At 39.1% G+C, this 16,504-nt stretch overlaps 1 protein-coding gene across 4 annotated transcripts in view; it reads left to right on the top strand.

Annotated features, from left to right (window-relative positions):
- Positions 1 to 16,504, top strand: part of USP34 (ubiquitin specific peptidase 34) — a 291,540-nt gene that overhangs the window by 78,682 nt on the left and 196,354 nt on the right. For all 4 annotated transcript variants that reach the window (XR_002734953.2, XM_023228313.2, XM_023228311.2 and 1 more), the window contains exons 4-6: positions 3,820 to 3,870; positions 4,057 to 4,206; positions 14,637 to 14,704. Coding sequence is in view for 3 of the 4 variants with exons in the window: in XM_023228313.2 (XP_023084081.1) it covers positions 3,820 to 3,870; positions 4,057 to 4,206; positions 14,637 to 14,704 (269 nt within the window). In the remaining variant the exon portion in view is untranslated. The remainder of the gene's footprint in view (positions 1 to 3,819; positions 3,871 to 4,056; positions 4,207 to 14,636; positions 14,705 to 16,504) is intronic.

Here is a 16,504-nt window from a genome sequence, read left to right as displayed (position 1 = left end):
TTGAAAGAGAGTTTTGATCCTGTCGCCCAGACTGGAGTGTGGTGGCATGATACCGGCTCGCTGCAACCTCCACCTCCCAAGATTCAAGTGATTCTCCTGCTTCAGCCTCCTGAGTAGCTGGGATTACAGGTGCACGCCGCCACACCCTGCTAATTTTTTTAGTTTTAGTAGAGACCATGTTAGGCTGGTCTTGAACTCCTGACCTCGTGATCCACCTGCCTAGTCCTCTCAAAGTGCTGGGATTATAAGCGTGAGCCACTGCGCCGACCACTAGGAGATTTTTTAACTGTGTCCATGTTAAGCACTAGAAATCTTGACTCTTAAGATTATAGCATCGTTCACCTGGTCCATGATTCTGTATTTAACAGTACCACAGGAGGTCGTAAATTCTGGACTTTTTGAAGACCATGAAAAAGTTTGTTGAGACTAACATAAAGCTTCGCCTCTGGCCCCGGTTGTCATAGCTAGGAGTGGATTTAGGAAGTTTAGTACACTTACTTTGAGAATTGATTTCTCTAAGGGCATTTTTTGTTTATTTTGAAATGTTCTGAGTTCTGTATGATTGCTTTCAGTCGATGGTTTTCAGACTTCATTTCAGTAGTGTAACTTAAATATCTAAAATAGGTGATGGCAATGAATGGGTTTCTTTGGTAGCTTTTTTCAGATGAAAATTTCTAGCTAGCTTTCTGATCATAAAAGCAGTATTTTCTCCCTCCCTCCCCTTTCTCCCTCCCCTTTCTCCTTCCCCCACTTTCCCCTCCTTCCCCCACTTTCCCCTCCTTCCCCCACTTTCCCCTCCTCCCTCCCCCTTTCTCCCCCCTTCTCTCCCTCTCCTCCCTCTCTTTCTGTTCTCCCCCACCTCTCTCCTCTGTGGCATGAACATGGCTCATTGCAGCCTAGACCTCCCAAGTTCATGCAATCCTCCCATCTCAGCCTCCTGAGTATCTGGGAGGACAGATATGCACCACCATGGCTGGCTAATATTTAAAAATTTTTAATAGAGACTGAGTCTCGCCCATGTGTACCAGGCTAGTCTTGAACTCTTGGGTTCAAGCAGTCCTCCCACCTCAGCTTCCCAAAGTGCTGAGATTACAGGTGTGCGCCACCACCCCTGGTTGGTTTTTCTTTTCTATTTTTTTTTTTTTTTTTGAGACGGAGGCTTGCTCTGTTGCCCAGGCTGGAGTTCAGTGACGCGATCTCAGCTCACTGCATTCTCTGCCTCCCGGGTTCAAGCAGTTCCACTGCCTCAGCCTCCTGAGGAACTGGGACTATAGGTGTGCGCCACCACGCCCAGCTAATTTTTGTGTTTTTAATAGAGACGGGGTTTTACCATGTTGGCCAGGATGGTCTCAATCTCCTGACCTCGTGATCCGCCCACCTTGGCCTCCCAAAGTGCTGGGATTACAGGTGTGAGCCATTGCACACAGCCAGTTTTTCTATTTTTAGTAGAGACGCGGTTTCACCATATTGGCCAGGCTGGTCTTGAACTCCTGACCTCAAGTGATTCGCTGGCCTCAGCCTCCCAGAATGCTGGGATTCTAAATGTGAGCCACCGGGCCTGGCCAAAAGCAGTCTTTTCAGTGTGATTTTTTTTTTTTTGAGATGGAGTCTTGCTCATCGCCCAGGCTGGAGTGCGGTGGCGCAATCTCGGCTCACTGCAAGCTCCACCTCCCAGGTTCGTGCCATTCTCCTGTCTCAGCCTCTCGAGTAGCTGGGACTACAGGTGCTCACCACCACGCCCAGCTATTTTTTTGTATTTTTAGCAGAGACGGGGTTTCACCGTGTTAGCCAGGATGGTCTCGATCTCCTGACATCATGATCCGCCTGCCTCGGCCTCCCAAAGTGCTGTTATTACAGGCGTGAGCCACCGTGCCTGGCCTTTTTTTTTTTTTTGAGATGGAGCCTCATTTTGTCTCCCAGACTGGAGTGCAGTGGTGTGATTGCGGCTCACTGCAACCTCTGCCTCCTGGGTTCAAGCAGTTCTCCTTCCTCAGCCTCCCAAGTAGCTGGGATTACAGGTGCCTACCACCACATCTGGATAATTTTTCTATTTTTAGTAGAGACAAGGTTTCAGTATGTTGGCCAGACTGGTCTAGAACTCCTGATCTCAAGTGATCTGCCCACCTCGGCCTCCAAAAATGCTGGGATTACATGCATAAGCCGCCATGCCTGGCCTCTGTGTGAAAAATTAAATACAGAATATACAAAATACAGACTTTGAAAGGCCTTTGAGCTTGTCTTTTCTCTTCATTCTCTTCTCTAAAAAACACATAAGTTCAGATATTTCCAAATGTAAAAATTATGAAGATCAGATCATCATAAATTTTCTTCTTTCAGAAATATAACATAGGTATTTTGTCTGTACATAAGATTTTGCCTTATTTTCAGACAGCCTTTTAAAGGTGTAACTGTAAAAATCACTTGATTATACAGTTTATTTTCAGTAGATTTACAGAGTTGTGCAACCATCATCACATTCTGATTTTAGAGTATTTCCATCATCCCCCAAAGATCCCTCATGCCTGTTTCACCTTATTGTTAAGATTTAGGGCTAGGTGAGGTGTCTCATGCCTGTAATCCCAGCAATTTGGGAGGCCGAGGTGGGCAGATCACGAACGAAGTCAGGAGATCGAGACCATCCTGGCTAACATGGTGAAACCCTCGTCTCCACCAAAAATACAAAAAATTAGCGGGGCATGGTGGTGGGCACCTGTAGTCCCACCTATTCTGGAGGCTGAGGCAGGAGAGTGGCGTGAACCTGGGAGGTGGAGGTTGCAGTGATCTGAGATCTCAGTACTGCACTTGAGCCTGGGCGACAGTGCGAGACTGTGTCTCAAAAAAAAAAAAAAAAAAAAAATTAGCTGGAATAGTTATGCCACCATCAAATTGATGGATGTCAGTTGTTACTAATTATGGGTTAATGAGCATTGTTATGCATTTATTTTCCAGTACTACTGTGATTAGTTCGTTAGGACAAAAAGCTAGAATTACTGGGTTAAAGGCAATGTATGTTTTAAATATTGATGAATATTGCCAAATTGCCTTCCAAAAAGTTCATACGAACTTATACTCACCAACAATGGATAACTTTGCTTTTAGGCAGTTAAAATCTTATGCATGGAAAGCACATTGTGTAACTCTTCAGTGTTACCTCTAGGGAATTCCAGAGCACAGTTTCAAAAACTATGAAAAAGTTTGTTGAGAAACTTTCCAAAACTCAGAAACCACTTAACTATAATGTATTTTTATCAGAATTACCTTTAGTTTTATTTTAAACTTTTTTTTTGTTTGTTTGTTTTGGAGACAGTTTTGCTCTGTCACCCAGGCTGGAGTGCAATGGCGTGATTTCAGCTCACTGCAACCTCTGCCTCCCAGGTTCAAGCCATTCTTGTGCCTCAGTCTCCTGAGTATTACAGGTGCCTGCCACCACACTGGCAATTTTTTTAGTTTTAGTAGAGACAGGGTTTTACCATGTTGGTCAGGCTGATCTCGAACTCTTGACTTCAGGTGATCCACCCACATCAGCCTCCGAAAGTGCTGAGATTTTAAACATTTATGTTTTTAAGGCAAGATTACTTAATGTTTAGTAAGGCAAAATAGTGCGTAGTATGTACTGTGGAATGGTTTCTATTTAAAGGAGGACTAAAATATACCTTAGAACTGAATAATACTAGCTTCAGTTAGGAGTATCACTGTTTATCAGGAGTAATTGCAAAATAGTCTGTTTATTCAGTTTTTATAAAATCAGTCTTACAGAATTGTATTTTTTAAAGATTAGTAGTTGTAACCTAATTTTATTTGCTTTTTTTTTAAAATTAGGATATATCAACTCAAGAAAGTAACATATTAGGGGCATTCTGTGATATGAATGTAAGTGTTTACCTTTTTTATTCTTTTATGGAAAATATTTTTCTTTTTTTTTTTAACAAAGCTTCATCCATATGTTTTATTATTTATGTATGTCTTTTGAGTTTCTCATCGGTATCTTTCCAGTATTGCTAATAAGATAATAATTATTCGTGCGTTTTCAAATAATGACATATTTTATTTTCCCAGGATGTAGAAGTACCATTGCATTTGCTTCGTTATGTATGTTTGTTTTGTGGGAAAAATGGCCTTTCTCTCATGAAGGATTGCTTTGAATATGGAACTCCTGAAACTTTGCCATTTCTTATAGCACATGCGTTTATTACAGTTGTGTCTAATGTAAGTATTGTTTTGAATTGATCTTAATTTGAGAGCAATGTCTAGCATATCAGTAACATGAATTTTATGCTCTGAAAAGGTTTTGAATGATTTGCATGTATAATTTTTTTTTTTGGTTTTGACAAAATGAGTATAGAAACATTTTAACAGTCTTTATTATTAAGTCTTTATTATTAGAGTTTGAATAAAATTTAAAGTTACTGTTTTAAAGCTAAAAGGAGTCATGGCTATAATTATCTATTTAATCTAAAATAGATAGGTGACGGTGCACAAAACTTTTGCTTTTTTATTTTTTAACTTTTTGTTTTGTTTTGTTTTGAGAGAGGGTCTCACTCTGTTGCCTAGGCTGCAGCTTCTACCTCCTGGGCTCAGGTGATCCTCCCACCTCACCCTCCTGAGTAGCTGGGACTAGAGGTGTGCACTACCATGCCTGGCTGAATTTTTGTACTTTTTTTTAGAGACAGAGTTTCACCATGTTGCCCAGGCCATTTTAAACTTGCTCTGCCTGGGATTCTGTCCTGGGGAATATTTGACTTTTTAGTTTATTGGTTACCTTAAATTATGCTTGCCTAGGTTACTATTGTAGTATGCCTGAATTCTCTCTATATTATACATGAAGATGTAACATTTCTTCTTGCCTTTGAAAATAAGGTAATTCTTCTGCATCCTGTGAATATCAGTTTACTGTGAAGCACAGTGGATATGGAAAGAAAGAAACTTTTATTTTTTTTCCAGACAGAGCCTTGCTCTGTCCCCCAGGCTGGAGTGCAGTGGTGCAGTCTCAGCTCACTGCACCCTCTGCCTCCTGTGTTCAAGCGATTCTTCTTCCTCAGCCTCCCGAGTAGCTAGGACTATAGGCATGAGGTACCATGCCTGGCTAATTTTTGTATTTTTAGTACATGTTGGCCAGGCTGGTCTCAAACTCCTGACCTCATGATCCACCCACCTTGGCCTCCCAAAGTTCTGGGATTACAGGCATGAGCCACCACGCCTGACCTGGAAAGAAAGATATTTAAATACCTGTATATTAAAATTCATCCTTTAATAACCTATTCTGGTCGTCATTTAAAAAATTGGTAAAGCAAAAGTTCAGTGTACCTTTACCAAACCCTGAAATCTTGTGTAATGGAATTACCTTAATTAATAGCTAATATCAGATATTTAAATTATCTATAAAATAAAAATACTGAGTGATAAGGTACTCAACCAAACATTTTGTTGCATTGCTTCCAATGCTATGTGCTTTGCAGTGATGTTGTACATTGGAAACAACACTGACATTACTAAAATTGGTAATAAATGATTATTGTCAAGGTCATTTTTAGTTAAAAAATTCCCTGCATTCTGATAGGTTGAAACTATTACATACGGTAGTAGTATATAGCATGTAGGTTAATAATGTAGCTTTTTTTTTTTTTTTTTTTTTTTAAGACGGAGTCTTGCTCTGTTGCCCAGGCCGGAGTGCGGTGGTGTGATCTTGGCTCACTGCAAGCTCTGCCTCCCGGGTTCATGCCATTCTTCTGCCTCAGCCTCCCGAGTAGCTGGGACTACAGGCACCCACCACCACACCTGGCTAATTTTTTGTATTTATTTTTTTAGTAGAGACAAGGTTTCCCTGTATTAGCCAGGATGGTCTCGATCTGCTGACATCGTAATCTGCCCACCTCGGCCTCCCAAAGTGCTGGGATTACAGGCATCAGCTCCCGCGCCCTACCTTTTTTTAGACGGAGTCTGGCTCTGTTGCCCAGGCTGGAGTGCGGTGGCATGATCTGGCTCCTTGCAACCTCCGTCCCCCGGATTTAAGTGATTCTCCTGCTTCAGCCTCCTGAATAGCTGGGACTACAGGTGCATGCCACCATGCCTGGTTAATTTTTATATTTTTAATAGAGATTGGGTTTCACCATGTTGTCTAGGCTGGTCTCAAACTCCTGACCTCCGGTGATCCTCCCACCTCAGCCTCCCAAAGTGCTGGGATTACATACGTGAGCCACTGTGTGTGATCTAAGCCTTAATTTTTTTCATTTGCAAAGCGGGAATGATGATGGTATCCATCTACCTTAGAGGATTGTTGTGAGGTTTAAAATGAGAAAGAAAGATTTTAAGCTCAAAATGTAGCACTTGACATATAAAATGTGTAGTAACTGGTAGCTTTTACTAACTTCGGCTGTTATTAAATACTTAAGTGATCCTGTTACTCTGATTGAACTTACTTGTTTGATAGGAAGTTTTATGTACTTTGGCATTCTCTGAGAGAAAATATCTCAATTTAGTTAAGTGAAATGCTGTGATAACATTTTTATTTTACACTGTGGTAATTTTGGAGAGGGCATATAATTTTGAAACACCAAATTATCAAAGGGTTTACTTAATCAGGAATATTACATAAACCTGAATTAAACTGTTTCTTGAATTTATTTGTACTAATTTTTGGTTAACAGTCTAGTATGGAAGGCTTGTTAAAGAGTTTATTACTATATCTTTATAAGTTACTGTTTACAGAGTTTTTTTTTTCCTTATTTTATCTGTTTTTTTGAGACAGAGTCTCACTCTGTCACCCAGGCTAGAGTGCAGTGGCACCATCTTGGCTCACTGCAGCATCCACCTCCCGAGTTCAAGCGATTGGCCACCTCAGCCTCCCTAGTGGCTGGGATAACTAGTGCATGATACCACACCCGGCTAATTTTTGTGTTTTTAGTAGACACGGGGTTTCACCATGTTGTCCAGGCTGGTCTCAAAATCCTGTCCTCCCATGATCTGCCTACCTCGGCCTCTCAAAGTGCTGGGATTACAGGCTTGAGCCACTGCACCCGGCCTGTTTTGGTTTTGTTTTTGTTTTGAGAGAGAGGTCTGCTGTGCAGTAGCATAATAGCAGCTCACTGCAGTGTTAACCTCCCAGGCTCAAGCAAACCTCCCATGTCAGCCTCCCAAGTACCTGTGACTAAAGGTGCATGTCACCATGCCTGGCTAAATTAAAAATTGTTTTTGTAGAGATTGGGTTACACTGTTGCCCAACCTGTATAGTTACCCTTTACTAAATAGCAAGGTTTAGGCTTAGATTCTATTTTGTCTTTCTCTTCAGCTCTTTTATGACTGCTAATTGGTGGACTGTTGACAATCTGCATAGTTTTCTTTATCTTACAACTCTCCTGAGGCCATCAAAACAAAGTTGTACTATTTAAATTAATAATGTATTTTTTGAACACCATAGTACTATAATACTATATAATCTGTGTTTGTTAATTTTCTGAGAATAATAACTCAATGGAGTTAAGCTTTAATTGGCATCTTATCCTTATAAAAATATTTTAGATTGACTCTCTGCAAGCTAATTTTCATATAGTTAATATTTTCGTGTACATTAACAGTTTAGAGTTCTTTTTGTAATCAAGCTTACTACAGAAGTTGTGCTTTATTTATTTCATAGTAATTTCCTCTAGTGGGTCATTGTATAAACCCTGATCATTTTTATATGTTCATTCCTTTTCTTGCGAAGTGGGCAACTTGTTTAGCCATGGTGTTTTGGCTTCAATAGGGTGAGGTGTCTATTTGGGAATCTCTGAATTTCACAGGAAGGAGTAGAACTATATTTAGCAATAAAAAAAATAGTATTAGATTTTAGGGCAATCCTTTGTAAAGAAAAGAAAATAACTCATAAATAACTTTTATGGCAAGACAGATAAGGGCTGACATTACTGAATACCTCTTTTTCTCAGTTTATTATAGTAAATTATACATTCAGAAGAGAACATGTTTGTAGTATTTCCTGGGATTCAGGAAATGATCCCGTTCTGTTTATTTTCTAGGATGATTTCCTCTTCACTTAAAAAAAAATCTGTATATTTATTTTGAGACTGGCTAATTTTTGTGTTTTTGGTAGAGACAGTGTTTCACCATGTTTCCCAGGCTGGTCTTGAACTCCTGGGCTCAGACGATCTGCCTGCCTCGGCCTCCTAAAGTGCTGGGATTACAGGTGTGTGCCGCTGCACCTGGCTGATTTCCTCACTCTTACTGAGGAAAGGTAACTTTGTCAGATGGTGTTTTTTTTTTTTTGTTATTTTTTGAGAAAGAGTCTTGCTCTGTTGCCAGGCTGGAGCAGTGGCATGATCTCTGCTTACCGCAGCCTCCGCCTCCTGGGTTCAAGCAATTCTCCTGCCTCAGCTTCCTGAGTAGCTGGGACTACAGGCACGCACCACCACGTCCAGCTAATTTTTGTATTTTTAGTAGAGATGGGGTTTCACCATGTTGGCCAGGATGGTCTCGATCTCTTGACCTTGTGATGCCTCCACCTCAGCCTCCCAGAATGCTGGGATTACAGGTGTTAGCCACCGCGTCTGACGGTGAGTTATTTTTTAGAACCTGAATCTAGAATCCTGAAATTGCATCTCAGGAAAACTCACTCTGCTCTGAGTTTGAATTATCAACAAAGAAAGGAAATTCTTACCTTATCAGATTAAGGTTCAAATCTGATAATAACATCAATACATTTATTTCAATCTCAAAAACTGTAACAGATTCTTAACTAGAACTTCAGCAATTCTTAACTAGCTCTGAGTTTTAGGAGATATCTCAGTTTGCACAAATATTATTCCACCTATTATATGGATCGTTCTTTAATAACAGCTGCACCCACAAGAAAACAATGAAGATCTTTATGTAGTTTTCTTACTTTGCAAATACAGCTTACTAACATTTAACACAGCTTAGAGAAATAGAACACAGAGGCACACAAGTTTCTCCACTGAGACCCAAATGAAAGTTAATTCTGCTTTTGTTGAGTTACATTTGGTTTCAGCTTACAGTATCGTTCCTCAGCCCTCAGCTCTTTGCCTGAGTTTGTCATCTCATAGATTACACCTTTTATTTATAAAGAATCCAATAGAGACAAGGGATTTATTTTATTATGGAGGAGAAAGAAGTGCAAATGAGGCTTAACAAAAGAATGTCACACAAAATATGCTTTAGACAAATTATTAAGTAGGAGATATGAGTCAAAGGTACAAGCTTGTAGGGCTTAAGTAACATATAGGGGAACACAATAACAATTTCTGAATGCTCAGTGTCCTAAGACTGCTTTTTACAAATATACTAGCAAAGACTGTTTAATATCAGAAGCTAGGGTAGGATTACATATTTTTTGATATCTGTCTACTAGATAGGAGAATAGGAAATTAAGTTTTCATGATGCCACTTTGTCATAACTAGGTTTGATGCAGAATGCTGATTTTCTGCAGTTAGAGGGAGCAAGGAACTTTTTTTTTCTTTTTTTCCCTATTTGAGAGTTTTAACCTAGAGGTTAGGAGGGCTGCTAGAATTCCGTTAGCACTAAGCAGGGGGTGGGGAGAAGCAAACCTGAAAAGCTCAAAACTTACAGTAAAATATGATAAAGGACACACTGTAGGATTAATGGCATATGGAATTTGGTTTTTATGATGGGATCTATAGTAGTGTTAAAGAATGCTGATTTTTATAACGATATAATCCTAGGTTTGAATTGTACCTCTGTTGCATAGTATGTAATTTTGTTTTCATTAGTTTTTTTTTTTTTTCTTTTGAGACGGAGTCTTGCTCTGTTGCCCAGGCTGAGTGCAGTGGCCGGATCTCAGCTTACTGCAAGCTCCGCCTCCCGGGTTCACGCTATTCTCCTGCCTCAGCCTCCGGAGTAGCTGGGACTACAGGCGCCCGCCACCTCGCCCGGCTAGTTTTTTTGTATTTTTTAGTAGAGACAGGGTTTCACCGTGTTAGCCAGGATGGTCTCAATCTCCTGACCTCGTGATCTGCCCGTCTCGGCCTCCCAAAGTGCTGGGATTACAGGTTTGAGCCACCGCGCCTGGCCTTGTTTTCATTAGTTTTATAAGCCTTACTTTTCTCATTTATCACAACGGGAATATTAAGGACTTAGTAAATGGTAGCTCTTTTTTGTATTAAAATTTTTTCTTGTATTTACAGTTTTTTCATTTGGTGTTTTTTATTGAAATTTTTACTCACTTTTGTCTGTGTATTCTAAAATAAAAGATATACCTGTGTCCTCCGATGTATCTTGTATAAAATAGGATTTTTTAACCTTTTGTTAAAATTGGAAAAATAACATTCATACAGAAACGTACACAAAGTGATAACATGTGGCTCAGTGATTTATCAAAGCAAATACTCGTTTAACCATCACTCAAACCAAGAAACAGAACATTGTCAACTCCCCAGAAGCTTACCTTATGAGTCCTTCCGGCCATTAACTATTCCGTCTCTTCTTCTTTAAAAATAAACACAATTCATACTTTAATGCTGATCATTCTCCTGCTTTTTTTTTTTTTTTTTAAAGGTTTATCACCTAACCGTATATCCCTAAACATTGTAATTTGGTTTTGTCTATTTTCACCATGCAGTCGGAATCACATACTGTGCTTTCTTTCATGCCTGGTTGCTTTTTTTAAATGCTGAAATTTATATTGCATATATTTCTAGTATGTTCATTTTTATTGTTGAATAATCTTTTAAAATATACCAGTTTATTTTACTGGTGATGGACATTTAGGTTATTACAGTTCATATGGGTGTCAGCATTCTTTTATGTGTGTTTTGGTGCACATGTGTGTGCATTTAATTTGGATATATATTTAGTGGAATTTCTTATCAATAGGGTGTGTGTGTGTGTATGTATATAATATATACACTTTTTGTTGTGTTTTTGAGATGGACTCTCGCTCTGTTGCCCAGGCTGTAGTGCAGTGGTGTGATCTTGGCTCACCGCAGTCTCCACCTCCCAGGTTCAAGCGATTCTCTTGCTTCAGCTTCCCAAGTAGCTGGGATTACAGGGACCTGCCACCAAGCCTGGCTAAATTTTTCGTACTTTTAGTAGAGAAGGGGTTTCACTACGTTGGCCAGCTTGGTCTCGAACTGCTGACCTCAAAGTGATCCAGCTGCCTCAGCCTCCAAAGTGCTGGGATTATAGGTGTGAGCCACTGCACCTGACGTGTTATATATTTGTAATGACTAATGAGAATGAGCACCTTTTCATAGGCATATTACTTATTTTGATGTTTTTTTTTTTTTTTGCAAAGTACCTGTTTAAATCTTTTGCCCATTTGCAAAATTGGATTGTTTTTTTCTTGCCGATGTTTAGGAGTTCCTTATGTGTTTTAGATAGAAGTCTTTTAAGGTAGAAGTCTTTTGTTTGATATATGTATTGCCAATATCTTCCACTCTCATGTTGCTTTTCACTCTTGTGTTTGAGAAATATTATGCATCAAGCTTCATATTGTATAATTTGTCAGTGTTTTTCTTTATGGTTAAGGTTTTCATTTTTGATTGAAAAAGTCATTTTTTGCTCTAAGGCCGTGAAGATACTTACAAAGTTTTTTTTTGCTCACTGCAACCTCCGCCTCCTGGGTTCAAGCGATTCTCCTGCTTCAGCCTCCTAAGTAGCTAAGACTACAGACACTTGCCACCACGCCCAGCTAACTTTTTGTATTTTTAGTATAGATGGGGTTTCACCATGTTGGCCAGGATGGTATCGATCTCCTGACCTTGTGATCTGCCTGCCGCGGCCGCACAGAGTGCTGGGATTACAGGTGTGAGCCACCATGCCCGGCCAAAGTTTTTGTTTTTTTGAAAAATTCTTTTATTTTTTCTTGCTTCCTTGATCAGGAAACAAGTATCATTGCTTTACCTTTCATATTTTGATCTATTCAACTGCAGTACATTTATATTTATAGTTTCGGGGAGGGATTAAGATTCATTTTCCTTTTCATAGAGATATCCAGTGTTCCTAACACTGTCACAAAGACAGTCATTTCTTTGTTCTGTAGTACTACTTTTGTTGCACAGGTTAGTCTTGAACTCCTGACCTGAAGTGATCCTTCCATCTCGGCCTCCAAAAGTATTGGTTACAGGTGACTCATGCCTCATCACTACACTGAGCCAAATCAGATGTCTTTATGTGCATGGGTTTGGGCTCTCTGGCATAGTACACTGTTCTGTTTGCTTAATTTTGTGCTGTTTTGCCCATTGCCTTAATTATTGAAATTTTACAAGAAGTCTTGCTCTCTGGGAAAGCAAGTGCTACTTCCCTGTCGTATTTCCCTCCCCTCCCCTCCCCGCCCCGCTGTTTTTGAGACAGTCTTACTTTGTCACCTAAGCTGGAATGCAGTGGGACGACCTCGGCTCACTGCAACCTCTGTTTCCTGGGGTTCAAGTGATTCTCCTGTCTCAGCATCCCAAGTAGCTGGGATCACACGTGTGCATCACCACTCCCAGCTCATTTTTTTTTTTTTTTTTTGTATTTTCGGTGGAGACAGTTTCACCATGCTGGCCAAACTGGTCTTGAACTCCTGACCTCAGGTGATCTGCCCACCTCGGCCTCCTAGAGTGCTGGGATATCAGGCGTGAGCCACTGAACCCAACCTCTCCTTGTTGTGTTTCTTAGAGAGTTTTGGCTTTTCTTGGACTTTTGTGCTTTGAATGAGTTTTGTAAGTTCTGCACATAAACCTTTTTGGATTGCACTGAATCTATAGATGAATTTCGGGAGAACTATTATCTTCACAATAAATATGGCATATATCTTCTTATTTACATGTTCTTTAATTGATTATTTTCCAGCTTTTTCTGTAGAGGTATATATCTGGTTAGATTATTCCTGGACACATGATATTTTTGATACTGTTGTTAAGGGAATATTTTTGAAAACTGTATTATTTGTTCCTGGTGTGTAAGAAAAAAACATAGGGTGTTGTATGTGTGTATATATAGGTGTGTACATATTCGTTTATATTAACCTAAGCAGCAGTTTTGCTCAACTCTTCAGTTTCAGTGTTTGATAATTATTTTGGGTTTTCCAGTTATATAATTATATTATCTCAGAGTATTATTTTAAATTCTTCCTTTCTAGTCCTTTGCCTTTTATTTAGTTTCTTACCTTATTATACTGTCTAGGTCCTTCAGTTCAAGTGGAATTAGGGCTTCCTTGTCTTGTTCCTAGTCTCAGGAGGCAGAGTTTTTAACTTTTCACCATTAACGTAGTATTTACTACAGGATTTTTATAGACGTCTTTTATTTGGTTAGAGTGAATCCCTACATTCTGTATTCCCAAATTCATTAAAAAAAATTTTGTTTTGAGACAAGATCTCGCTCGGTTGTCGAGGGTGGAGTACAGTGACGCGATCTTGGCTCACTCAAGACTTCCACCTCCTGGGTTCAAGTGAATCTCGCACCTCAACCTCCCAGTGTGTTGAAACTACAGACATGTGACACCATGCCTGGCTTATTTTTGTATTTTTTTGGTAGAGACGGGATTTCAGCTGTGTTGGCCAGGCTGGTCTTGAACTCCTGACCTCAAGTGATACACCTGCAGCGATCTCCCACCAGAGTGCTGGGATTATAGGCATGAGCCACCATGCCTGTCCAGATTTGTATTTAATTTGTATCTGCTGCCTGTGTCAAGACTAAGTATCAGAGTTTTTTGTTTGATGGTTGGGTTAGGATTTTTATTCTTACTATTTTTGAAAATAAAACTATTATAATGTATTCACATTTGGTTTATAAATGTTAAAATATAGAAAAAATAAGGAAACATGTATTATAACATTTATTTTAATTTAGTTGAGTTGTAAGTTACTTATAGTAAGAGCTTATTTCAGTAAGTACTTGTTGATACTGTAATCAGTGTGTGACTGTAAAATATATTTGTTTCAGATGGATATTGAAGTGACTAGAAAGTATGGGTAATTTGAAGTTTTTTAGGAAGGAATGAGATGATTAGTTAAAAACTAATATGATTTATTAAAAAACCAATGCAGTGTCTTGTATTGGGGATGCTACCATACAAAGAGGTATAGATAATTATTTGGTAAGAAAATGTTACTTTGAGAGATGGTTTTTTTCTTTTCAGCAAAAAGCTAAGATTAATTTTTCAGATAAGACTTTATGTAAAATAAGATTAGGTAAAATTTCCTGATACATGTGTAATTCTGTTTTGTACTATACTCTTTTCATAATTGATAATATATGTAATTTTGGAGGCATCAAAATATTAAATGATCCTGGTTTTTGTTCTATTTTGTTATTTGAGACAGAGTCTCGCTCCGTTGCCCAGGCTGGAGTGCAGTGGTGCAATCTCGGCTCACCACATCCTCTTCCCCACCAGGGTTCAAGCGATTTTCCTGCCTCAGCCTCTCAGGTAGCTGGGACTACAGGTGTGCGCCACCATGCCCAGCTAATTTTTGTGTTTTTAGTAGAGACGGGTTTTTACTGTGTTTGCCAGGCTAGTCTCAAACTCCTGACCTCGTGATTTGCCCACCTCAGCCTCCCAAAGTGCTGGGGTTACAGGTGTGAGCCACTGCGCCTGGCCAGTGCTCTTGTTTTTCATCAGTTTAGTGAAAGACATATGTATTTCACATATTTGTTAGGCATTAATGTTGTTTTTATGTTTCTTATATAGATTAGAATATGGCTACATATTCCTGCTGTCATGCAGCACATTATACCTTTTAGGACCTATGTTATTAGGTAAGTTTATAAAGTCTCTTTCCCCTGATTATCAATGTAATATATTTAAACAATTTATAATACAGAATTATATTGTTTGAAAGTCCCCTATAGTCATATCCTCTAGAGAAAATTTCAAGTAACAGTTTGGAATATAGTGTTTTTATGTACATATATGGGTTTATATTTAATGTTTGCTGTTTAGCAAATTATGTTGGACTTTTTTTTACATGAGTATGTAAAAAGAATTAAAGAAATTAATAATGGTTATTCCACTGTATTTAGTCAGTCAACAAATACACAGTGTCTGTTACATTCTGGGCACTGAGGATGTAGCAGAGAAGAAAACAAATTGCAAAAATCTCTGCTCTTGTGCAGTCTGTTTACAAAAGAAGTAGATGATAATACATCAGAAAGTGATAAGTATTATAAGATAAATAGCAGCAAATGTGAATTGAGAGTTCTCGAGGGTGGGTTACAGTTTAAATATGGGGACAGGGAAGGTCTCATCGAACGGGAGGTGACATTTGAATTTTATAAGTCTCAACCTAAAAAGGAAGCCTAAGAAGATGGAGAAGGGGTTGTACTGATTAGAATTAAAGTATGAACTGTCAGGATTCTGCATATTTTGTTGATAACATTTATGAGAGTATTGTACTTTTTTTCTCATTCATTTGCAAAGGTTTGAGTGTCTCCCTTTTTCACAGTACTACTCAACTTTTGGGAGACAATATCAGGCAAAGAATCAGATAGTGATGAATGCTATGAAAGTAAGTTAGTGTGATACAGAGGGAGTATGGGGCCTTTCTGAAAGGTGATATCTTAAGGACATGAGTCAGCTATTCAAGTGATTATCAGAAAGACGTATTATAGAAGGAACATGTGAGTATAGGCTTTGAAGTTAGCGTAAGTTCAAAGTTATGAAGAAGAAACTAGAAGCAGGTTGGTGTGGAGAATAATGTGTAAGGGGATATAATTTTGAGGGTGGAGGGATAAGCAGGGGCAGGTGATTCAGGACCTTGTAGGCCACTGTAAGGAGTATGGATTTAATTTTTTCAATGGGAATCTATTGAAGGGTTTTTAGCAGATGTTTCAGGATTTTTAAAAAAGTTTTCTTTGGCTTTTTAGTGGATCATAAATATAGGGTGGCTGGAATAGAAGCTAGGAGGAGACCAGTTGAAAGGTTTATATATTAGTCCTGGAAGGAAAATGATGATTACTTGTAGTAGGATTGTTAATGATGATTTTGAAAATCGGATGAATGTAAGTGAAAATAAAATCAATAAGACTGGTCATTATAGGGTATAAAGAAAAGGGGGTAGTATTGTATATGTGGATGACATTCAGCACCCCCCTCCTCAATTTTTTATTTGTAGTGTGGATATCATTACTGAGATGTGAAAATCTAGGAGAACTTAAATGTCCCACAGGCCTCTCAAAGTCTTCTTATCTTTAAGTGGCACTGGCAAATTGGGAGTATGAACTTGTGGTTCAGAATAGTTTCATTAATTTAAGAGTTGTGAGTATAAAGATGGTATTTAAAAACCACAGGAGTCACCTGAGGAGAGCATACAGGAAAAGAATAGAAGTGAGTCTAAGATAGAACTCTGTATCAGTTGGTTTTGCTATGTAAGGAAACATCTCTCAAAACTTAGTGGCTTAAAACAATAGCCACCCAGGCATGGTGGCTCATGCCTGTAATCCCAGCACTTTGGGAGGCCGAAGCGGGAGGATCACCTGAGCCCAGGAGTTCGAGACCAGCCTGGGCAACATAGCGAGACTCCATCTCTGCGCAAGGGAAAAAAATTAACTGGTGGTGGT

Source organism: Piliocolobus tephrosceles, chromosome 15 (genome assembly GCF_002776525.5).
Source record: "Piliocolobus tephrosceles isolate RC106 chromosome 15, ASM277652v3, whole genome shotgun sequence".
Taxonomy (NCBI): Eukaryota; Metazoa; Chordata; class Mammalia; order Primates; family Cercopithecidae; genus Piliocolobus; species Piliocolobus tephrosceles.
The sequence above is the reverse complement of the archived record's forward strand: the minus strand, read 5'-3'. Positions and strand labels throughout refer to the sequence as shown.